At 38.4% G+C, this 25,281-nt stretch overlaps 1 protein-coding gene across 1 annotated transcript; it reads right to left on the bottom strand.

Moving 5' to 3' along the window:
* Window positions 1-1,193: 1,193 nt before the first annotated feature.
* Window positions 1,194-25,061, bottom strand: LOC113419374 (uncharacterized). Its single transcript, XM_026678702.2, has 5 exons — window positions 24,881-25,061; window positions 19,774-19,985; window positions 5,965-6,089; window positions 3,347-3,493; window positions 1,194-1,929 (listed from the first exon to the last, which is right to left on the bottom strand). Exons 1-5 carry the CDS (start codon window positions 25,021-25,023, stop codon window positions 1,615-1,617), a joined length of 942 nt encoding a protein of 313 aa, XP_026534487.1. The 5' UTR covers window positions 25,024-25,061; the 3' UTR covers window positions 1,194-1,614.
* Between the last annotated feature and the right edge of the window lie 220 nt (window positions 25,062-25,281).

Raw genomic sequence — 25,281 nt, 5'->3', positions numbered from 1 at the left:
ACTCCCAATTTTGACCATTTGTTGTCTGTTTGACAGGAATGCTTCTATCCAGTTATTCAGTTGTCCAGAGATACCATAGGATTTTATTTTTAGGAGTAGTTTGTCATGTACCACTGAATCAAAGGCTTTACAAAAGTCTATGTAGATTGCGTCTATTGCTTTGCCCTGGTCGAGTTGTGTCGTCCATATGTTTTTGCAGTATAAGAGTTGCAGATTACAGGATAGTTTTTTTCTGAAACCAAATTGTTTATTGGAGAGTAGGTTATTTGTCTCTAAGTGGATATATGTATATACTTATATAGCATGTCTGACAACCCCCTTGCCTGGCCACTCCCGCCAATACTAACATCCCCAGTTGTACTCTTTTTTCAGAAAACATTCTATTATCTATGTGTTTTTTTATTCACAGTCTCTCACTTCAACATTCCAACAAGTGTCCCCTTTTGCACTTTCAATTAGCATAATTCCATACACTTCTGTGGCATACCGTACCACCTTTGCACTTTGTTCCAATCAGGTTTCCTTATTCAATTTCCAACATTCTCTTTGCATTCATTCTTTTTGGAGATTAATCCATCTTCTAACAATGTTTGTATATGTCACATACTTTCCCTTTCCATCATCATTCTACTTTCACTCTTATTTCTTCCCATTTTCCTTCTATGTTCACCAATCCATTTTCCTGTGATCCACTCTGTACACTACTGAATGTCTATGTCACAATTAGAACCATTCAATAGATTCATAATTATCCCCACACCTTCGTTTATTTGCATATAGTCATCACAATCAGGTCATCTTCGTTCACATATATTATATCCTTCTCCTCTCTTGTCTGACACACACAGAATTCCTTATATATTCCAAGTTCTATATAACATATATATTCCTTATATATTCCAAGTCCATATAAAATATGATTATATAACTCCATTGATGTTTTTCCATTGATTATCACAGCTTTAAGATGCAAACGTTTTATATCCATTGACCAGCCTTAGTTATACCTGTATAACATGCCGTATTACTGCTAAATTTGTATTTTGCAAGATTTGCTCACACTTTTCTGTCCAACTTAGCTTACTAAACTGTAGACTCCTTTGAAGCCCATATCCTTCCAACTGGGAGGTCTATGCAGTGTATTGACACACACTCAGGAATCACACTCAGTGATTCTCCAATTTAATATTTTTAATATTTAATATGCCTTTAATATGCCTTTAATACTCCCAAGTCTTTAAATAAAAATAAACATATTAGTCAGAATGAATACTTGATTTTAAAATTGGCATTCTTGGGTTCCATATGCTTCCTTCATAATATCGCAAATGTCAATTCAGCCAGTGAATCTATCATTCCTAATAAAACATCTGGCTTTATTCTGATGGTACACGCAACTGATTAAATTGGCTTGGGTTTGGCCCACCAAAGAAGCCATAGCATTTGTTTTAATTATTGAGAAAGTTTTGCATTGATGATTCAATATATAGCAGCAGCATTCTTCTCTGGATCACTGAGACATCTGTGCAGTTCTCAGCTCCAGAATGTCTAAAAGTTCACGGACCATCCCATGACCATCTTTGGGATAAACTAATTGAGCTATTTAGCAAGTTTTTAGAATTTTCCCCACTTGAGTGATATTGATGCAGGGACAGTGGGGACCCTCGGAAGATGGCAGCCAGAGATCTTCTTATTTTCAGAGAGCTGGGATCTTGACATCTTAATTATCGGAGGCAAGTTGGACTTTTTGGTTGGACCAAATGGTTTCTTTCTATCTCTGGGGTGAGGTTTTTTCCCGGATTCTTCATCCAGTTCTGGGAATGTCAGCTGCATCGTTTTCAGTTCTGACTCGGTGGTGCACACTATGCCCCTGTTCATCATCCGTGGTGTCATGGGCAGATTGCTGGGGAAGGTTAGAGTCTCCATCTCCTAAGAGTAAGTATAGAAAGGACCACCTAGATCATCCATGAAAGACACCATATTAAGAATCTAGTCGTATTGTAATTTTTCTTAGAAAATTGATTACAATCTGCCACATCACAATTAGAGCTTAAATTACAGGTAGTCCTTGATTTACAATCATTTGTTTAGTGACCGTTCAAAGTTACAACAGCACTAAAAAGTGACTTATGACCCATTTTCACACTTATGACCATTGCCACATCTCCATGTTCACGTGATCCAAAATTCGGATGCTTGGCAATTGGCTCATATCTATGATGGTGATAGTGTCCTGGGGTCATGTGATCACCTTTTGAGACTTTCTGACAAGCTAAGTCAATGGGGAAGCTAGATTCACCTAACCATTGTGTTACTAATTGAACAACTGCAGTGAAGCATTGTGGCAAGGAAGGTTATAAAATAGGACAAAACTCACTTAACGTTTTGCTTAGCAATGGGAATTTTGGCTCAGTTGTGACCATAAATTGAAGGCTACCTGTAATTGCATGAATATAATTAATTGGAATGCCATACTGTGCTTTTTATTATGTAAAAGCAATAGCCAAGAAGCTTATTTTTCTTTTAAAATGCATATACTAGCTCTTGGGAAGTGATTTGTGTTGAAACCACAATAGGCAAAGAAAAAAACCCAGTTAAATACTCCCTTCCTTCCTCTTTTCATTACCCCACAGCTGCTGAGTTTTCCCAAAGGCCATTCATTACAATAAAATAAAACATGCATTGCATTTGTGCTCCTCAGAAATCTAGTCTGGCCTTAGATCTAGAATAAGACTGTGTGTGAGAAAGGGAGAGAAGAGAGGGGTCATCATAAGCAAATGTATTTTCACATCCATTGGGAGTGAACTCAAACATCCAGCAGTTGATTCACCAGTGCAAATATTTGGAAAGAACAATCTGTTTGTGAAAGCAGAATAATAATATCTGCCATTATCCCTCTTCTTTTGTACTGTTAGGGCGGAAGTAGCAATTTTCCAGTTTTATGGAACCGGAACTGTAATTTAATGTGAGTTTGCAGATACAATATTATTTTGTTTTCACAGCTATATTTGATGAAGGCCTTGAACTACACATAATTCTGGTATCCTGGAAACTAATGAACTTTTAGCCTGTTGTTTCTTAACAAAAACTTTGTTTAGTGTGGGTTTGATTTGGTGTGACTTCCTAAATAACCCTGGTTCATATTTTATCATAAGCATAATGTAAGGGTAGAAATATGTCAATTCGTGGTTATTAAATAACCACTGGTATGACCACACATGTAATTTTATCTTAATATGTAAGCTCAAACAGAAGGGCATACAGAGGAAAACTTAATTAATATAAAATAGAAAACTGTTGAATAGTTGCCTATAAGCATTAGGTTGCCGGCCCATGTTTTACGCACAGTTGTAGTCAGCGCATGAAAAGGTGAACAGGATGTTCCAAACTGATAAACCTTCTTGGTGTTAATTTCTCCAAAGACATGCCGGCGGACTTTTCGCTTCGCTATTCTTTTCAGGAACCCTTCTTCCAGATTGTGTTTGAAAATACTCTGTGCGTGAAAATTAAAGAAACAGGGAACATTGATAAAAGTTGTATTCTGTTTTGCATGTTAGCTTCTAAGTGCCAGTAACTGAAAGACACCTGCATTATAAATGAAGCAGGAGGAGGTGACAGAATTATAAGGTAGTCTAAAGGACAGCACAGTAATCCTGGTAAAATGTACCTGGACACCTTAGGCATCAGATACTGAGGGATGGGGACAAAGAGAGCTGGATGTGATAAAACCTAAAGTAGCCTTCAGAATTCCGGTAGGGTAAAGAAGGAAAGTTCAATTGCCCATCCAGTGCAAGGATTATTTTGTCTCTTATTTCAGATAGCAAAATATCTTAGGTGGGTTCTGGTGGATAATCCCATATTACAATTACAGCAGTCAAATGCCACTTTCAAATGTTTTTGTACATAAAGATTGGTATTACCCATTCTACCACCTCAGAAAAGTTTCACTTAAATTCATTTTTCCATGTGTCAATCTGTTCTTTGGACTCCCACATTGGATACTTAGAGTGGGAGCTCTAAGGATCTGTTATTTATTTACTTAGTGTATGGCGTAGAGTACCTGGATAACAATAGTAAAAAAATAAATAAAAGGAGCACATAGTACTATGACACACATATGATGGAAGCATCTAGTCAATTGTGTAAGGTTTGAGGAATTCAAGAAGCTATACATAAGTTATAGGTTGCATTTTGAAATAAGTTGGTTCATGAGAAAAGAATAAGTATTCTATATATTAATATTTAGGCCATTTATCCAATTAAGCGCAATATTTGCTACTTAGAGAAAATCTGCTTTTCCTCCCGTATAAGCACTCAAATGGCAGCCAGTTGCTATATGATTCAGTGTCTGATGAGGAGCACCACAGTTACTTCACCACATGGGGAGAATTCTCTGCCCCATTTCGAGTGTCTTGACAGAGGCCTAGCAAGGCGTGAATCCTAGATAGGATCTTTGTATAGCAGGGGTCCCCAAACTTGGCAACATTAAAACTTGTGGACTTCAATTCCCAGAATTCCTCAGCCAGCTATGCTGGGAATTGAAGTCCACAAGTCTTAAAGTTGCCAAGTTTGGGGACCCCTGCTATATAGCAAAGACAGAGAGTCTTTTGACAAACTGGACTTGAAAAGGGGTACAACAGGCATTCAGGGACATAAGCAGGTCTGATCAGTAGTTTTTGTAGAAAAGCTAATGAAACCATTATGAAATAATTTCAGCTATTGCTCTGTCTCAAATGCAAGTCCCACTTGTGGTGCATTGTAGTTAAGATTTATATTCGTGCAAGTCTTCACTTCAGTATAACTGACTTAAAGGGTATTAAGCCCCATTGAAGTATTATTAAAACCAACCACCTCATTACATGAGTTGGGCCAAAGTCATGGTGAGCTTTAAGGACAGGAACAGTATATATAAAACCCTCAAGTACATAATATCCATCCACCTCGGATATGCCATCTTTGGATCAAACAGTTAATAAAAACCTTCCTCCCTTGAGCCTGTTTAATAATCAATGTTGGAATCTAAATCCCCTGATTTTGAAGTGAATTTTAATTTACAGTTGGGTTTGGCTTAGGTTTAGGGAAAATAATAATTTTAAAATTATTATTTTCCATGTGATATACTATGCAATAAAGTTGTTTGCTTAGCATGGTATTTATTTATTTAACCAACTGATATGGTCACCCAATTCACAATTGTAACTCTGGATGGTGAATATAGTTTTTTTTTTTTTTAAAAAAAAAAAACCCTCTGGCACAGAAAAAAATGCTTCCTGGGTCCTGGTAGATCTGTGGTGGTCTTGGGATAGGGGTAGTACATCCATCTTGGCCCTTCTCTATCTCTTGGTAGTTTACGATATCATCAAATCATAGTATTTTTCTGGACTAATTCATCTCAAACTGATGCTTCCCCTCACCCTTCTCTCCCTTTTAGCCCACTAGATATACCAGACCAGGAAACAAACTCTACTGGAAAGCTAAAACTCTTTTGGTTGAAAGTGGACAGAATCTTGCAAGTCTAGTTGTGTTGTAGCTTCCCCACTTCTTATATTTCAGTGAATTAAGGAGGCACCTACCTGACCCCCTTCCAAAATTATCTCCTTTTTTTTACTGAAAATAAAAACCCTCAGTCCACCCCCCTCTTTGTCTACATATTTTGGTTAAGGTTATTTTTCTTTACTTTTTATATTAGTGGCAATAAAAGTGGCACTTCTGCCTGTGATTTAAATGGCTAATCATTTTCCAGATCTCCAGGGCTGACTGGAGGAATTGAAAAAAGAAAAACAGAGTCATTGTGCTGGAATAATTAAAATTGCTCTATTTTGTTCTGCACTCTCAAGAAACTTACAGCAGGCAGAGTATTTTGTTCTGAGCTCAGAAGAGTCAAATGGTTTATTCCAAGATCAGAAAGCTTTCTCCATCCTTATCTCATGCTGTATCAACCCAATGTGGTAATAGCGTTATTACCTCATGCTTCCTTTGAGCTAGGATGCTGTTTAACTGGGGTGTCATCAGCCAACTTTGTACCACATCTGCAGAAGGAGCCTGACTAGGAACTTGCTGCGGCTGAGCAATTCTGGGTAATTGAAGCTCTGAGAACGAAAAATAAACTCAGATAAGGTAGGATATCCTACAAACATATCCAGCTGATTTGAAGAACAGGTATAGCAACAGATCTCAAACAATTCTTGGGAGGAAAACGGCCATCAGCATTGCCTGAAAGCATGGTTCTGTCCAGTGGTGGGATTCACCCTTTTTTTTTACTAATGGTTCTATGAGAGTGTGCTTAGTGCAGGGCTTTGTCATTTAAATAATCCTTAGAGGAAAGAAAATCATATATAACTCGCGTAATGGCTTGGCTCCAACCAATGGGAAGTCATGGCAGGACATTTTGTGCTTAATGTGTGTGGAGGATCACTTGTTTTGGTTGATTAGCCAATTATTGATTAGTCTTTCGTGCCAGCCAAGGGATGTTTCTTATGCTTGTTACCTTGTTGATTTTTGGGGACTTCATTATATTGGCTTCAGGTGGGAAATTATTCACCAGGCTCTGGGTGTGGGTTAATATTGATTCAAGCTGTTAACAACCTAATTAAGGAAGGAAAATATCTTCTGTAACCTGCATGTAGAGAGATTCAGCTTGACCAATTTGTATTTTGTTTTGTGTCCACTGCCAATATCAATACAATCGCTATCCTCATATGTTTGCTCCCCATGCATCTCTGCTATCACTTATGGAAATTGGTATTAATTTGTAGCAGATATAATGGATCTCTTCTCTCATTCTTGGCCTTCCTTCTGCAAGAGGAAGATAAGAATCTGATTTTTTCCCCCTAGAATCCAGGTCCATAGATGTTTTATTACCTACAATTATTTTTCCACAGTGGCTCAATGTATGAATGTCACTATTTTAGCAATAGCGATAGTAAAAGCACTTAGACTTATATACGACTTTATAGTACTTTACAGCACTCTCTGAGGCGTTTACAAATGTCAGGATTATTGCCCCCCAACAATCTGGGTCCTCATTTTACTGACCTCGGAAGGATGGAAGGCTAAGTCAACCTGCAGCCCCATCAGGATCGAACTCCTGGCAGTGGGCAGTTTGCCTGCAATATAGCATGCTAACCACTGAGCCACCAGAGCTCTTAACCTTCATTGGCCTATGTTGTACCAATCCTAAATTATTTAAGATGTGGAGCCACCGTGACATGGAATTGCTTCTGTCATAAAATCCAAGGCTTTGAGCTGTAATATCCGTGGATAGATATTAGGCATGCGGCAGATGTAATTGTTATGCTCCTTGTTGACCAGTGGCATAAAGGAAATCTCTAATGTGGGTTTTTATTTTAGGTTACCCAAATGCCTAATTTACAGAAAACAGTCCTATGTATATTATAAACCAACATCTGCTTTAAAGATACTGAAACATAAGCAGAAACAGCTGGGGTTTTAAAACTTTCCAACCATAGAGAGTGTTTGGGTAGCAGACTGAAACATTCAAGACTCTGATGAAGACTCTCAAGAGAGGTTGAAATGCAATGATGGCACTGAAGACACTGCTGTGGTTTGAAGAGGTGCTCATACAATGTCTGTGAGACCATGAAAACAGAAATTTTGGAGTCATTCCAATTAATTTCAGGCATTCTAAATTGCAAGGAGGTGTGGATATATGCTTGCCGAGTTGCTGAGAAGATAATAAAGATCTTGGTTTTTAGTGAACTGAACAGTTGTGAGGATTGGGGAGTGGGCATCCATGTTATTATTGTTGTTGTTTACTAGGGATGGTTTTCTTCCTGGCTGATCCTACCCATTATAGAAGTTTTTTCTTGCCTGTTTGGTTGGTCATAAAGTTTCTTGGCTTAATTATTATTTTCTCATGGCTATTCCTACTTTCACAGTTTGTTTTATAGAAACCAGAGTATAGGAAGTTGTGATTCTGTGAATCTTGGGAAGAGCTATTAATATTGGAAGAGCAATGTGAGTTTCATTTATATTATATCAGAGGTGTCCAATCTTGGCAACCAGGATTGATTAGGATTTGTGGACTTCAACTCTCAGAATGGTTGGCTGGGGAATTCTGGGAGTTGAAATCCACAAGTCACAAAAGTTGCTGAGGTTGGATACTTCTGATCCAGAGGTGGTATTTAGGTGGTATTTGGAGAACCAGTAGTGGAAATTTTGAGTAGTTCAGAGAACCGGTAAATACCACCTCTTACCAAAGGTGGTATTCAGCAGGTTCTGACCAGTTCTAGAGAACTGGTAGCAGAAATTTCAAGTAGTTTGGAGAACCGGCAAATACCACCTCTGACTGGAGATTTTACAATATCCTTCCCCTGCCACGCCCACCAAGCCACGCCCACAGAACCGGTAGTAAAAAAATTTGAACCCCATTACTGCCTCTGACTGGCCCCGCCCCAACCTATTCTCTGCCTCCCGAGTTGCAGCTGATCGGCTGGGTCTTCTTTTGTGGCCCTGTACAGGAGAACGGAGCTGGAAAGCAAGTTAGTGGGGTGGGGAGGGAATGGGATTTTGCAGTAACCTTCCCCCAGGAGTGGGGTGAGAATGGAGATTTTACAGTATCCTTCCCCTGCCACACCCACCAAGCCACACCCTCAGAACCAGTAGTAAAAAAAATTGAATCCCACCACTTCCCTGATCTATCTCTTTTTTTCTATTTTATAAATTTTAAATGGAATAAAAAGAACATTGGTACCAAACAGAGCTTCATACCTGGTACATTGCAACCCACAAGGCCTGCAAAGGAAGCCTCACACAGGTAGAACTGTTGGATTAAGGCAATGAGCTTTTTGCTCAACAGCTTTGAGCAATTTGACTGGATTATGGATCAACCTATTTAAGGATGTTCATCATAGTGTTTTCTGGGAGACCCATAAGACTAAATCTATGGTCTGGATACTTAGCTAGCATTCAGATTATTTGATTATTTTAGTCAGGAAAAAAAAAAGAGCATCATGGAAATAAATGTCTGGCTGCCAAAGATAGGCAAACTGTGAATAGATGACTCATACTATTATTTCCCCTCCCCCCCCTTTTTTTTGAAAGACAAGCAGCAACTCATTCCCTAAGTGATGTTTGAAGATGAGATTTTGAAAGAGAAAATTATGCAGTGTATCTGTTTGAACAAAATCATTAAATATATTCCTTTTCATTTTTCATTTCAGACGTTTGCAATATGAAAGGAATATAAAACAGTGTGCTTAGTAGGGAGGAAAGGAACGTATCTGTTTGCACATGCAATTCACCAGCAGCATCAAATATGGTTCATTAAAAATTTTGCCATAATATTTCTTTGAGCAGCATAGGTTTTGCTAATGACGTAATTATGCCAACAACCCTGGTTTCTGTTGCATGTAGCAGTTTGTTCAACTGAGCCACTGAACTGACAGTGTTCACTTGACACGTTTGAGATATGGAGCACAATATCAAGATGATAGACGTTCTGCAAAACACCAAAAGTCAAGATAGAGTCCTGTTCATACATGTTTTTTAATTACAAACATGCAACGACTTCAGATGCATGCCTTGACCCTTTTCCATTATCTTGCCAGAAAATGAAAGCTTGCGTTTCCAGTTTTTAAACAAAGCAATAATGCCATGCAATATTTTCCCTACATCCTGAAGACTCAAAATGAATTGCAGCAGGGCAGCTGTGTTAGTCTATAGTAGCATGCAAGAGTAGCCTGCCAGGAACTTATGAAAGTAGCCCTATCATTTTCCATGATGCTTTCTATGGAACTTCTGAACTGAAACGGAAGAGGTATAACATCTCTTCAGAATCAAAGTCTGTAGACCAGTGATGGCTAACCTTTTCCATGTTGTGTGCCAAAAGTGCATGCGCGACTGCCCCTGCCCCCCCTGCGCCTGCACGTGTGACCCCCTGCATGTGCATCATGCACCTCTGCACATGCGCGCATGCCCCCTGCACTGCACACCTCTGTGCATGTGCATGCAAACCCCCCACACGCCGCATGCCTCTGCGCATGTGCACGCATCTCCCACGTGTGTGTCCCCCCACGCACATGCACAGCAGATACCTAACAATGGGCTGGCAGGGGCACACGTGCATGCGCAGTACAGCTCTCCCGGGCGACCTCTCGCATGCCGGCAGAAATGGCTCTGCGTGCCATCACGGCTATAGACTATACAGGTAGCCCTTGACTTATGACACAATTGAGCAACATCATTTTTGCTGCTAAGGGCTTATTAAGTGCATTTTGCCCCATTTTATGACCTTTCTTGTCACAGTTGTTAAGAGAATCACCGCAGTTGTGAAGTTAGTGACACAGTTGTAAGGTGAATCTGGCTTCCCCATTGACTTTGCTTGTCAGAAGGTCACCAAAGGTGATCACTTGACCCTGGGACACTACAACTGTCATAAATATGAGCCAGTAACCAAGCATCCAATCTTTGTTCATGTGACCACAGCGAAGCTGCCACAATCGTAAGTGTGAAAAATGGTCATAAGACACTTTTTTCAGTGCCGTTGTAACTTTGGACAGCACTAAATGAAGATTTTAAGTTGAGGACTACCTGAAGTTCCGTTGAGGCCCATATTGTGGTGCTCTGATTTTTTTAAACTATAGTTGGATTATAGAATTTTAAAGCACATGGCAGGTGTTCATGATGGAACATATTCAAATCCAATTATTTCATGCCAATGGACAAAAAGTAATAGGAATTGCTCTAGAAACAGTAATGACTCACTATTAACCTAGGAAGAAAATGTCCTTGGGCACCAAGAGAGGCTTCTCTTCTTTTTTTGAATTAATACCAGGAAGATCAAACTGGTTTATCCATTCTGGTCATGATTGAAAGCAGCTCCTTCAAATGTAATATTAATTAGTTTCTCTATGCTTGATATTAATCTACACAATATATGCCAATTTCATGCACAGTTTCATGAACCTCAAGTACTGCACTGAGTGTTAATTTGGAAGCTGAGGGTCACATGCATACACTTTAGCTCATATATACACATCTAGTATTCATATCCATTCACACATAATGCAAAAGTACGGTACCTTCATTGCCCTCCAATTTTAATTTTGCCTTCTGACTCTGTTATTCTGCTATTCTTTTCAGAAATCCCTCACAAAGCCTTACTAGAAAAGAGGACATGAAAAAGTTCCTCCCTATGCTTGTAACCCTGCTTGCAGATTTTGGAGTTTCTAATAGCAATAGCAATAGACTTATATACCGCTTTACAGTGCTTTACAGCCCTCTCTAAGCGGTTTACAGAGTCAGCCTATTGCCCCCAACAATCTGGGTCCTTATTTTGCCCACCTCGGAAGGACGAAAGGCTGAGTCGACCTTGAGCCGGTCAGGATCAAACTCCTGGCAGTGAGCAATACTGCATTCTAACTGCGTCACCACAGCTCTAATGCAGGAAACTACCAGTTAGCCCACAGTAGAAAGTTACTTTGCCCGCCTAGCCTCCCCAAATACACTGAAGTCCTGGCTTCCCCCCGCCCCAGCACTAGGATAGGATGAAGGAACTGCCTGTCAGATGCTTGACTTGGTGCCAGATTCTGTTTTTTAATGCATTTGGCTTTTATAGTTCGAACACAGTATTTTACGCTGTTTTAAGTTTTGATTGGGAGCTGGCTAGCATTTGTTATAAGGTAGACAGCTACGTGGATGTTTTAAAGGAATAATAAATAAATAATTCTTGTCAGCTCAAGGTTGATGGAAAAAGCACATCCTGAGGGCTTTCCAAAAGGCAAAAAGCAATGGGGCTAATTTCACCTCAGGGGAACAATGTTCCATAGAGTGAGGAAACTCCCCGCATCTGATAGAATGAGTGGATGTAAGCAGGTGGTCCTTCATATAACCTGGTCATATTTGCAATGCTAAGCTTATTGTCTGGGATTGTTAAATTTAATGTTAACCCAGGGCTGGGATTCAAATTTTTTAACAACCAGTTCTGTGGGCGTGGCTAGGTGGGTGTGGTTAGGTGGGCATGGCCATGTGACTGGATGGGCATGGCTTCTTATTTTTTGCAGCCCCCCTGGTTTTTTGACCTCTCGGGCCTCAGGGAAGCCTCCTGGGGGGCATTTTTGCTCCCAGAAGGCTTTCCTGGGGCACAGGAAGGCAAAAAATGGAGCGGGGGGGGGGGGTTGCGCAGCTTCCCCCTGTGCACTCCCCCCTATGCACCCCAGCCAGGGGCACGATTTTTCGGTTCTCCAAACTGCGCAGAATCATAACAACCGGTTCTATAGAACCAGTCCGAATCGATAGAATCCAATCCCTGTTAACCCTGTACTCTTTACAATTTGGATAGATGACTTATTCATATTGCCACCCCCCTGCAAAATATCTCCTCCCCCACCCATGAAAAAGATTATGATAATGACTTTGAGATTACATTTTAGAAATTACCTACTGCCTGCTACTTAGATGTCTTTTTTCATTTCTTAAGTATACGGTAAGGAATCTTTGACTTTCAAACCTGTATATACTTAAGTAACTTTGCAATTCTGTGTCCACCAAAATGGATGAGTTTGCTCTCTTAATTGTTGCCTTCTCACCGCTGTGGGTTTCACATAAACAGCCACAAAGCATAATGCTTACGTTTTCCTCTCCTTTGAGGTCAGGCCCCAGAGTACTGTAACCAGTTTGGAAAATGAATGAAATGTCTCTTGTGCAGGAATGTGTTCTGAGCAATCAAAGGCTTGATCATCTAGGTTATGCTTGCTTAATTTGCTATCTTATACCTGAAATTTAAGGTCAAAGTGACATGGCATTCACAATACAACATAAACTTCCTGGATTCTCTTCTCTAGGAATTAATTAGAAACTTCATCTGGCTGCTTTGAAGATCACAAAATTAATAATCTGGGAAAGGATATGCAAAGCTTCAATCTTTGCCTCTTCTCAGATTAATAATCTGGGAAAGGATATGCAAAGCTTCAATCTTTGCCTCTTCTCAGATTAATAATCTGGGAAAGGATATGCAAAGCTTCAATCTTTGCCTCTTCTCAGATTTAAATATACAGGTAGTCCTTGACTTATGACCATAATTGACCCCAAAAGTTCTGTTCACTTGCACTACTGAACCAACTGCTGGTTGTCACTCCCAATAGATATGAAAATACATTTGCTTGTAATGACCTCCTCTCTTCTCTGACTCTGTCATGTAGACAATCTGAGTCATCAGTTACTTGTTCTAGGCCAGACTAGACGTTTTAGCAGCACAAATGCAAAACATGTGCCTGCTTTATTTGATTGTAAAGAACACCCTTTGGGAAAACTCAGCAGCTGTAGGGTAATGAAAAGGGGAATGAAGGGAATATTTAACTGGGTTGTTTGGGTTTTTTTGCCTATTGGAGTTTCAACATAAATCATCTCCCAAGAGATTCTACGTACATCTTAAAAGAAAATTGAGCTTCCTGGTTGTTGCTATGTACATAATAAATTACACAACACAGCATTCCAGTTAATTGAATGGATAGTCTTCAATTTAGGACCACAATTGAGGCCAAAAATTATGGTGCTAAGTAAGACAGTTAAGTGAACTGTGCCTCACTGCAGTTTTTAAGTCAGTAACATGGTTTTAAAGTGAATCTGGCTTCCCCGTTGACTTTGCTTGTCAGAAGGTTGCAAAAGGTGAGCAATGACCCCTGGGACATTGCAACCGTCATAAATATGAGCCAGTTGCCAAGCATCTGAATTTTGATCACATGACCACAGAGATGCTGCAGTATAAAAAAAAGCAATGGTCATAATTCACTTTTTTTCAGTGCTATTGTAACTTTGAATGGTCATTAAACGAAAGAGTGTAAGTTGAAGACTACTTGTATCAGCTCTTTCCTGAAAGAGCATTTGTGTGTGTGTGTGTGTGTGTGTGTGTGTGTGTTACAAAGGAAAGAAGAACAGAGCATCATTTCTCCCATTCCACATGATGGAATTGCCAACATTTTCTTTAGTCCTGTTTTGTATTGCAGTGGTTAAAACAAAATCCATTTCTCCTCCAAACCATTATTTTATTCCAGTAAGAGTTCTCTTCAGAAACCAAAACCTATAAGTTAATAACTTTTTATATCTTTTGTTTTGTTATGAAGTCATGACACCAATGGAAAAACGACTATCCATCTCAGTTTGACTGACATTCTTTCAAGGACAGGAGACATTTAAAAACAACAACAACCCCCCCCAAAAAAACCCTCATACTGAATGTTTTGGAATAGTTTCTGTTAGGAAAACAAATTCAGACTTGGATCAGCCCTTTAATGTTCAAAATGATAGGAGAGGAACAGCTGAGCACAACAGAAACATTTTACAATACAATTTGCTGACTCCCATCATGCAAAGCCAGACATGGAAAAGGTTTGTACAGCCAGCACGATTTGCTTCTGAGAGTAGAAGAAGGAAGACCTGGTTGATATCCCTCCAAACAGCACTGTGGATGTTATGCTACTTTGTATTTTAAATATGTGTACGAGGGCTGCGTTTCTGCCCAGGATTCTAAATATGAACTATAGCCAGGTGACTCAGAGGCTCGGAAAGTTTTAGCTAGGGAGTGGGTTGGAAAAGAGAAAAGAAAAGAAAAGAAAAGAAAAGAAGAACTTGGCCTCTGCTTTTGTATAAAATGTATGCATGCTTGCTAAAAATACCTCTCACGTATTTCCTAGAACTCTAAGCTTTTTTAATTCTTGGACTGTCTCTTGCCTATGAGATGGGAAGTTACATAAATTAGACAAATAAATAAACTCCTTTAAACAGAAATCTGTTCTGCTGAGAATTATTATTATAATTTGGGGAGTATGAGGAGGGGGATACAGGAGCTCAAGTTTATCCTATCTGGGTATTCTCTGGGTTTAGGTGCTTCGTCTGTATCCCCCAGTAAATTGAAAGTGATGGTGTTCTATTCATTACTTATTTCATTTCACTTCTATGCTGTTCAGCAGCTAACATGCATTGGCACCAAATGCACAGCTCAACTACACAACAGAATAAAAATTATAATGATCAATCCTTTCCAAGCTAAAATGGGAATGCCTCAGGGCTGTTTCACCAATAACTTAGGCCAAACGCTTCAGCTCATCAACCACCTCATGAAGTTTCAGATTGTTCATCATCCCCCAAACGTGTATTCTATGAAAATAATTTAATAATTTAATTTAATAAATACTATTTCAACTAAAACTCCTATGAACAACAACAGCCCAACTCTGACTTCTTGGATAGCCAATCCTTGTGGGTGGGTGGGGGGTCCATGTTGGCCACTTTGGAGAATCCTGCCTTAAGAAAACCTAAGAAACTTTTATTTCTAGATTCTCAGCTATCCTGGGAATAAAACATTAAACACTTAACTTTTTAATAAAACTTTCAAGCTTCAACCATTTTCAACTTAAAAAAAAACAAACTTTAGAACTAGTTGAATCTCTCTTAGCAGGGATTTTCTGCAGGAGAGTTTCTAAAGAAAAGTTTCCAGGCTTTTTCAGCGGGAAGTCATGCTCTGAAATAAATAAATTGGCATAGAATCGATAAAAGCTGGTAGGACGTATTTATACCCCATGTATCACTTTGGTCTGAGGTTTCTGCTGCCTTTGAATAGTTTGTACAGAAATACAATCCTCCTGTCATTCAGTGAGTTTTCACGAGCTTCTTGTTAAGATCCTGAAAGCACTGGGTTCGAACACAGCTCTCTCTTTCTTTTTATTTAACCCACAAGCTCCCTCAACTCAATTCTTTACTGTATATGAAAGATGTTCAATAGTTTGAGAGTTCATTAATAATTCTCTTTGGATTTTATTTCCCTCTCGTATCATAAGAGAATCACACTTAGCAGACAACTTCACAAAGAGGCATTTTGAGGTTTCTAATTCCTTTACAACGCAAGAATGGAGCTAGATTTCTTGGATTACAATTCCCATCATCCTTGACCAGCATAGCCAAAGGTCTAGATGCTGCTATTTGGTAACATTTGGAGAACCTTTTGCACCGTAATAACTTTGAGTGAGCGGCAGAAAGGTCTGACCATTTAATTCTTAATAACTCTAATTTATCACTCAAGTATACACTCCTTCACTATAAGCATAAAAATGTGAATTGCCATGTTAAGAATTACCACATTAACATTAAATACTGAGAGAGGCAGAGATATTTTATTTGCATTTGGAACAGCTGTGTCCCCCATTATGTTCTATAATTATGACATATGCAAGTTCTAAACGGATGCATTACTTCCATTAAAAAAAATCACATTGGGAAAAGGGAGAACATTTTCTCGTTTTCATGAATATCAAATGCAGATCACCATCTGTGCTCTTTACTTCATGCCCATCTTCAAATAAACTGCTTAACTCTGCTCTTTTCTTTCCTCACCTAGCTCTCCTTTTAATGCCCAATTTAGCTCTTCACCTCTTCAGGCTCATCATTGTCTTAAAAATGATGGCTACATGACATGCCCGTGTAGTATTCTTGGCAGTGACTTTCCTTTCTTCTCTACGTTTTTTCCAACTTCCCAATCTATTCTACAGATCCTGGTATCTCACATCCAAGTATTAAACAAGTTTTATTTCAAATAGGGTTTTTTTTTGAAACTGAAGTGGCTAAGTGACATCATTGCTTACTTAGTAGCTAGTATGACAGAGCTTTATGTGATTTTCTTTTATAACGAATGTTTAATTCCTTGTTTAATTTCATGTTTACTTTATTTATCTGATAATATGGTGGTGTGATGCCATTTGAGCATTTCTGAAGCTTACCTTTGCTCCGTCAAACCCATGAAAAACTTCTCTGCTTCTGCTCTGTAGAGACCCCTTAATTAATCCAATAAAAATAATTGAAAATAGGGGTAGAAGTGAGTTTACTTCTAAGGCCTAGAACCATTTGCACAGGTATGCATAGATGGCTACTCAATTACTAATTTATACATCCTCTTAGGATTTTGCCTGGAGGATTTCAGAATGCTGGATTCCCCTTTTCTCCTAGCTGCTATATAAAGATGAATATTTGCCCTCTACATCTCCTGGTTAGGAATTTTACTGAGCAGTTTTTCTTTGTTCCTTGATGTTTGTTTAATTGGATTGGCCAGAAGGCTTTGGCAGCACACATGGAAATTTCGATTATGTATGAATATTATTAGTGGAGCTTCTAGTAATTGATGACTATGGTGCTTCACATGAAATTTGCATTTCTGGAGATTTCATTGTGCCAAGTGACCCCCAACCTCCCATTTTTTCCTGCAGCTGTGCATTCCTTAAGTGAAATTGGAAGTCCAGCTCCAGTTTGCCTTTTGATATTACCAATATGTCAGCGCTTTGCAGTCCGTTGAAGGGTTTGGCATTAAGCATGAAGCTGACTGCCTGTTGGAAACATCTGTTGCTAACTCCCACCCTGGTCTGAAATCCTATCATTTAATATGTCTAATATTTCAAATATTTGCCTGTTGGTTGTATGAGGATTTTGCATTCTTTACTCTTGATGTCATTGGGAGCTGCCACTTCCTGTTTTTTTTTTTTTTTAGGCTCTTGTCAGAACAGCTATTTTTCTAACGTGGAAAAAAATTGAAGCAACATTTGGACTGGGTAACATTTATTCTTCCACCTGAGAAATTTATTTGAACCATTCAAATGAAATAATTCTTCCTTTTGTTATTCCTTTTGTTTTATAAGTTTATTATATTGTATTTTTTATTATGCTTGATTTTACTGTGCACTATTCAGAGTCAGTTTGAAGTTGGGTGGTACTTCAAATGAAGAAATTGAACAAATTGTTTATGGAATTTGATCAATTTGTACACTAAAGATTTTATTATATTGTTCATAAAGACTACATGTTGTAAGGTATGCATGGTGATTATGGAAAACAACAGTTTCTCATCAAAACTCCAAAAATATAGCAGGGTTCAACATAAACTTTTTAAAAGATGTAAACCTATTGTAGGTATTATAAACCCTTTCTTATAATCCTTGTTTTTGTCTTTATTCAAGAAGTCAGTTTGTAAATTCTATTTGTAGTTTCAATGAATCATTGTTTCTTTGATATAAAGTTTTCAATTATCTGATGAATTGAAGTGTATATTGTCAAATGCTTTTTTTGCTTTCCTCTGTCTCTGCAACATGTTTTGCATCCACTGGTAGATATTTTCCTACTGGCTAATAGGTAGGAGTGGAGGGCATTTAGGTTTTTAAAATATATTGTAATGATGTAGAGCAGGGGTGTCCAACCTTGGCAACTTTAAGACTTGTGGACTTCAACTCCCAGAATTCCTCAGCCAGCTTTGCTTTGTCCACAAGTCTTAAAGTTGCCAAGGTTGGACACCCCTGATGTAGAGTCACACTTGCCAGTTGGGTAACCACATAAATGAAGGGTCCTTGATGTTCTATGAGCTGGGTGGGTGTTTTTGTTTTTTGTTTTGCAAATGTTTCATTACCTAGCTAGGTAACATCATTAGTACTAGAAGGAAATGGAGTCTACTGTTATTTTAATACCAATGGCTTGCTCTGTCAGTATTAGTAGAAGTGTTTTTGGTGGTTCTGTGATTAGGTTGTTGTTTACTGTTAGCTTATAACACTAGCACTGATGATGTTACCTAAATTGGTAATGAAATGTCTATAAAACCACCAAGCTCAGAGAGCACCAAGGACCCCACTGTTCAATCCCAAGCCACTAATATTCTCTTCTACTGATACCATATAAATGTGTTTAATAAATAAATAAATACATTTAGTGTGAGGGAAAGGACAGAAAGTCTGCCTTTAAACCTGTGCTTAAAAATAGCTTGCAAAACATCTGATGGGCATAGGTGTCTGAAGTTGAATGATGAAGAGGGGGAAATTTCCCTGCTATATTGTGCAAATGTCCTTCTAGGTGTTAGCTCTTCCTCAGGCTACTTTTAAACAGGGGTTCAGATGAACCCTGAAAAAGCAGTAAAGCCATGTTCAAAAGCAGCCTGAAAACTGATTTAGCATGATTTCCATACTGTAAAAACTTCTGCCTCTAATTAGAGGTGACTTGGAAAACAACTGACAGACAGGAGAGAAGTGATGGTTATGTGGTGGCAGGAGAGCTTCCCAATGTCCCGTTCCTCTTATTTGCTTTATTTTGGGAGGGGGCTGGTTGACAGTTTTCTACTTTTCAAGGGAGCTGTCACAAACCCATAGACAAGGGGTCCCACACCTTGGCAACTTTGAGACTTGCAGACTTCAACACCCAGATTTCCTCAGCCAGCAAAGAATTGAAGTCCACAAGTCTTAAAGTTACCAAGGTGGGAGACCCTTGCCATAGATCAGATCAGCTACTGATCTGGGGGGTGAGATGGCTGATCAGTAAAACAGGAGATCCTCTCCTAGGTTTTATTTACCAGTTTTCACACACGGAGCTGATCAGCTGCCTTGGAGGTCGGCCATCTGTCAAAGCTTGCCCCCTCCTTGAACTTCATTCCATGTTTAGATAAATGTTTGGGGAATATTTCCCCAGCAGCTGATGATATTTGGTAGGAGGGAAGGGAAACAAAGATGGGGAAACCCAGTCACCTTTTGCAGACAGAGTGACTAGGGCAGAGTAGCGTTTGGCAATGGGGACAGCAAAATTTATACTGGTGTAGTTTGATGCTGACTCAGTGATGGTTGGAGGGCAATAAATCTTATGCATGCTAAAGAGCCGTAACTCAGTCTTCCTATATCTGATGCTCCCCAGAGAATTTAAAAACAACCATTGGCATGCTGACTGCAGATATGGAAGAAACCAAGTTGGTGAATGTTCTTAATCTCCTGGGAAAGACTTTAGACATGAGCGTTTACTTACCCTGTTGTGGCTGGTCCTTTGATTGCACAATGTTGTCTTGTATGCTGTCACCACTACTTTTGTGCTTTGCTGTCTCAACAGTCTCCTGATTTGTACTTTTGAGAGGTTCACTGGGATTGAAGGGTTGATCTTTCTCAACCCATGTCTGCTTGGCTGACACCTTCTTCTTTGCATTCTCTTTTCTTTCTCCTCGGATATGATTCCGCGAGTTTCTAATTCAATTAGAAATATATTCACAAATGGTAATAAGAATTTTACAAAATGTGTAAAATGAGTTTTGGGAATTTTGTTATTCCTCAGCATCCATTCTCAAACCTAGTGATCTCTAAAAGTCAAAGATTACAGCTCCTATGATTTGCTTACTATATTAGCTGAAAATTAGGAAATATAAAATAAAACATCTCGGAGAGTCTAAATAAGTAAAGGTGACACCAGAAATCTATGTAAGCATTCCAAAAATTATTTGAAGACTAGAAGTATGAAAATTACTGGTTTGTATGAATGAACTTGGGTACAAAGAATTCAGTCAGGGTTGGGCTTCAAAAATGTTAGTAATGGGTTCTCTGCCTGGTTGCTGGGTGGGCGTGGCCATGGTGGGCATGGCCTAGTCGGCTTCCTGTACCACAGCAGGGTGGTGGTGGTTTTGCCCTCCCCAGCTGCGGAGGCTTTCCTCAAGCTTCTGGGAGGGCGAAAATGGCTTCCCCAGGCTCTGGAGGTTCTCTTGAAGCTGGAAATGGGCCCATTTCCAGCCTTCCCAAACTTCCAGATGACCATTTTTCACCTTTCCCGAGCCTCAGTGCGCACCCTGCACTTACCTGCATCCACAACGGACCATGTGGGGACTCCCACATGGTGGGGGGGGGGCAGAATGGGCGGGGCCAGCCAGGAGTGGGATTTGGGGGTTCTCTAAACTGCATAGAATCTTAGCTAGGGGCTCTCACAAACCCCTGCAAACCCCCAGCAGCCCACCCTTGACTACAGCTAAATGTGAATGCCATGAAAGAAATGGGTCTTTAGCTAAGAGTCAGAATCAAACTAATTGTAAAAGTGAAGAATCTAGTAAAAGCAACATAACAAATGCTTTTAACAATTTTTTGTAGCACTGCATTTTAAGAGAAGCAAATTTTTTTTTTTGCAAAAACAAAAACTATTTTAACAAAAATGCCATAAGAATGATCCATTCTCTCATAGCCCTAGCCAACAGGATGAAATTTGAACTACTAGACAACACCTGACCTGTTGGCTCATCATTTCAGAGATATTTTCTTACCTAAACTGAGAAAAGAATGTCCACAGGAGAGCAAAAAAGCACCGGAAGCAGGAGCAACTTCTAATTTCTGCTGCCTTCCAAATTGACTCTCCTTGTGGGAAGCTGGCAGGGAGCATTGGCAATAATAAACCCAGGACCGTGGCTGAGTATGGCAACATGGGGGTGTGGCAGCATGGTTGCATGGCAGTGGCCATAACTTTGCCAAATTTCAATTCCATGGCCTAAATTTTGGATGCATTCTGTAAGTTAGCCCATGTGATGTGTGATGATTCAAAAATCATTATCCTACGTTAGCCTGTTCTGTTAACTGAAGATTACAAGCAGACAAACTAGAGAGTTTTAGTAGCATGTAGATTTCAGCTATTTTGTGGTTCAAGATGATGCACTTTAATTATCAGTTTTGTACATTTCTGTTTTATATACTTTTTGTTTGCTTGTAATGCTTACCTTTTTAACATGTCTCCCTCTACTATAGTTTTAGTCTAATTTTTGTGTATGTATGTATGTATGTATGTATGTATGTATGTATGTATGTATGTATGTATATAAAATGATTAAATATTTGATCTGATCTGACCTGGCATCAAAAAATTAAAACATTGATTGAGCCTTATACAGTATAATGTTATTCTGAGCACAACTTTAAAAAAAAAGAGCAATGTTAGTTGATCCTTTTCCTTTGTAATCCCTTGGACAATCTTTGCATGTGTTTGAAAAGTCAGCATTATTTACATCCTTTCTTCAGCCTCAGACAAATTCAGTTCCACCCAGTCAGTGGATTTTTTTCCTTCTCCTTCTTTGTTTCTGTAATGTAATCACTTAAGATGGAGCCAAACTGGCACAGTGCCACTGAATTCAGTTGGGTTTTAGCAAACCATCCTCTCTTGTGGTGGTTAGTTTGGTTCCATGATACAGTTATAAATTTTGGAGGAAATTTGTGGTTTCTCTTTGGTACTTTATGATTTGAGCTTCTGGCAGGAGATTAAAAATGAGAGATTTTTCCCCTTTTCTATCATATAGTTTCTCCTAATTTATATAAGCTAGGTCCAGATGGTTCTCTTGTATTACAATCAGATATCATTGCCTGAGTTTTTGGGTTATTAAAAATAAGATAGACAAATTATAGACACTTTAACTGTGCAGTTGCTCTGCCTCATTCAAGAAAATTTATAGAAGGTCCCGACTTCATATTCTGCTTATGCTCCTACCCTGCTTTTTCAACTTTTCCTTCAAATTTATTAATAGCAATAGCACTTAGACTTAAATACCACTTTATAGTGCTCTCTAAGCAGTTAACAGAGTCAGCATATTGCCCCCAACAATCTGGATCCTTCAAATCTATTAAGCAGGAAAAGATGGAATAATTGCACAATTCCTTTTAATGGCTAACACTAGTAGTTATAAATAAGTTTGGTGTTATTAAGTCTTCTGTTTTATTGAATACTATCATACCTCCTTATGAAATTTGGCAGTTTAATAAACAAACGAATAAAACATACATTTTGAGAGAACTGTAATTTTAATAGAAATATGATATATGTCACTATAAAGAGAAAGGATGATCTGTATGTTTGCTGCTGACAAGGAACAACAGTGCCCTGTTTTTCTTATGGCTCTTTTACTCATATTTAAAGTTACAGTTGAACATAAGTTAAAACAGAGCAGAGGTCAGAAACTTGTGTTCCTCAAGATATTCCCAAAATGGGAGCTCTCATTTTCCCAATCAACATTGTCAATGGCAAGAGATGCTACACATTTGATCTCAACAATATATGAAGAACTGTAATCCCCATTTTTTAAAACTGAGGGTTGCTTTCCCTATAGAATGACACACAGTCATTTCTTAAGGTGAGCGTCTTATAATATGGAAAAGTACTGAAATATGTATGCAGGTACTGTATCTTTCATAAGTTGAATTATGAATTATACATTGAAGTTTCCTAATTGAGTTTTGATCATGCAGAATGTAACACATGGAATAGGTTTCATTCCATAAATAATTGTTTCTGTACTCAACTCAAAATGTTATTCAGGGAGAAAGTTGCTGTGAGCACAAATTGATAAATGCATTGGACAGCAGAGGCTTGAGGTTAAATCCCAGTTCAATTACAGAGTCACTTGATAACGCTGCCCATGTCATCATTTTTCAGCCTCAATTACCAATCTATCAAATGGGAATAATTATGGTCTAGCTTAAAGGCATTTTGTGAAGATGAATTGTACAGAGACATAGAGTGCTGGGGTCTATAGTGGATAATAATTGTCATGGAGTAAAATATGTAAAACATTAAACTCTTCCGTTTATAGTAACACTGGAGTATTGAGTAATGAAATAAATGACATTTGGAATTTGAATTCATTTCCTATTTAATTTTTATATGTGTGTTTATGAAAAAATAAAAACATAATTATTAGTGTGGTCTAACATTATCCTAAAGTATGGAAAGACATTTTCATTTCAATGAAAATGAAATATAAATTGTAACACCACAGAATGATATAAATCAGTGAAATAATCTCCATATCTCTAAATTTCTTAAAGATGTATGTCTTGATTGCTTTCCTTGAGAAAAAAAATTGAAAATATGATTCGTGATCTGCAAACATGATGCTGCAAGATTTATTAAGTTTATCTGGCAGCAGATTTTGAAATCATTATATCCAGAGAGAACTTGTTGCCTGTTATATGGGCAGATTTAAAGAACTCAGATTGGCTTTGGACAGGTCTGTAAAATGTATCTTCTTCTTATCCTCATATAAGGAAGGAATAGGAATTGAACAAAAGTTTAATTTGCCAAAGAAACTTCAATCAAAAAAAAGAATTGATTTCTCTCTGCCTTTCCTTTCTTCCTTTCCTTCCTCCCTTCCTCCCTCCCTCCCTCTCTGGTTCTCTTCCTTATACTGACTTTTTACTTTGTGAACATATGGTGCTATTTCTCCTCAATTATTAATTTTGTGAAAAAGAACATAAAATATGTTAGAATAATAGGTCTTAGTTTACTGACACTACAGATGTAACATTTTGTTTGTTTTCATAAACAGAATACACTTATGTAAATAAACAAGTTGGAATTGGAACTTGGGCTTAAACATCAGCAAAATACAGATGTTCAAAATGTATCTGAAGCATCTTGATAGTCCATTTGGAGCTTCCCCTCTGAGTCAAATGAAGTTAAGAAATAGAGGAATGCTTCAGTTAAGAATTTAAAAAGCCATTCCTAGCGCATATACTTGGTTAAAATATTCTACAACCTAAATAATGTTATTTTGCTGGATTCAGATGTATTTTTCTCTTAGCTATCATGACTGGATTTATTCTTTATCATTTCCAGATACTAAGCATGGATCTAGAGATGGTGGTGAACAGAATTAATTTAATATAAGTGACCAATCACAGCTAAGGGCAATTTAATTCTGCAGTTTTCTTATGCATTATGAATATAATAGTCATAAATTTTCATGGTACTCCTGAGAATTCTATCCCTGTCAAAATAGAAGAGTCATCCTCCGGTTACATAATTCTTCACTGGGTCTGCCCATGATGGAAATATAGCAGCCATACAGTAAAAGGAATTTAACTTAGAAGATGGTTGAATTTTGCTGGGAATTTTTCTAGCATGATGGGATTTCCTGGCAATGTTCTTTCTGGGACCTTCTGCAATCTCCCAAAAGCTTCCCCTGAAGGCTAATGGATATAGCAGGATAGAGACATGGTAGTAATCTTACAAAAGAAGAAGAAAATGTTTTTCTGCTCATGTCAAGTATCTCTGGATCCAATCCAAGGCATGCAATAATGGAATTGATATCTGAAGAAACCTCCAGGGAAAGTAAACGTACCTGAAATGTGGAAATGCTGGTGGATGTTTTAAATTCCATCTCTTTTCCTGCCCAAAGGTCCTCGCTACTTTCGCTTCTGTGGTACAGAGTTTGGCCTTTCGGTCAGATGGATCATTGAAGATGAAGGAATCCGACCCAAACATGAGGTGTTTGACATCAAAAGAACAAAGTAAAGGAAGCTTCACCAGTATTTCCAGGAAAGAAGAGCAGAGTATACAGATTAAGATATCTTAGGTGATCACCTGGTTTTCAATATGAGTACAAATTTGCTTACTTTCTTTTAAAATTGCTCTGTATGCCAAATCCAATCTGAACATCTGGCTGATTGGGCGACCAACCTTAATTAATAAGAATAATTAATAATAAGATAATAATAACAATAACAACAGCAACAGCAACAA

The sequence above is a fragment of the Notechis scutatus genome, chromosome 2 (genome assembly GCF_049901735.1).
Source record: "Notechis scutatus isolate UNSWTSFEM ecotype Mainland chromosome 2, rNotScu1.2, whole genome shotgun sequence".
Classification (NCBI taxonomy): domain Eukaryota; kingdom Metazoa; phylum Chordata; class Lepidosauria; order Squamata; family Elapidae; genus Notechis; species Notechis scutatus.
Note: the sequence above shows the minus strand (reverse complement) of the source record. Positions and strands in the feature narration are given on the sequence as shown.

What these genes read in the sequence shown, in the direction of transcription:
- LOC113419374 (XM_026678702.2), bottom strand. Translation starts at nt 25,023, where the DNA reads ATGTTTGGGTCGGATTCCTTCATCTTCAATGATCCATCTGACCGAAAG. An exon ending in CCAGCATTTCCACATTTCAG is followed by an intron (nt 19,986 to 24,880) that starts GTACGTTTACTT and finishes TAATTGAATTAG; the next exon opens with AAACTCGCGGAATCATATCC. An exon ending in TAGCTCAAAGGAAGCATGAG is followed by an intron (nt 3,494 to 5,964) that starts GTAATAACGCTA and finishes TTTCACGCACAG; the next exon opens with AGTATTTTCAAACACAATCT.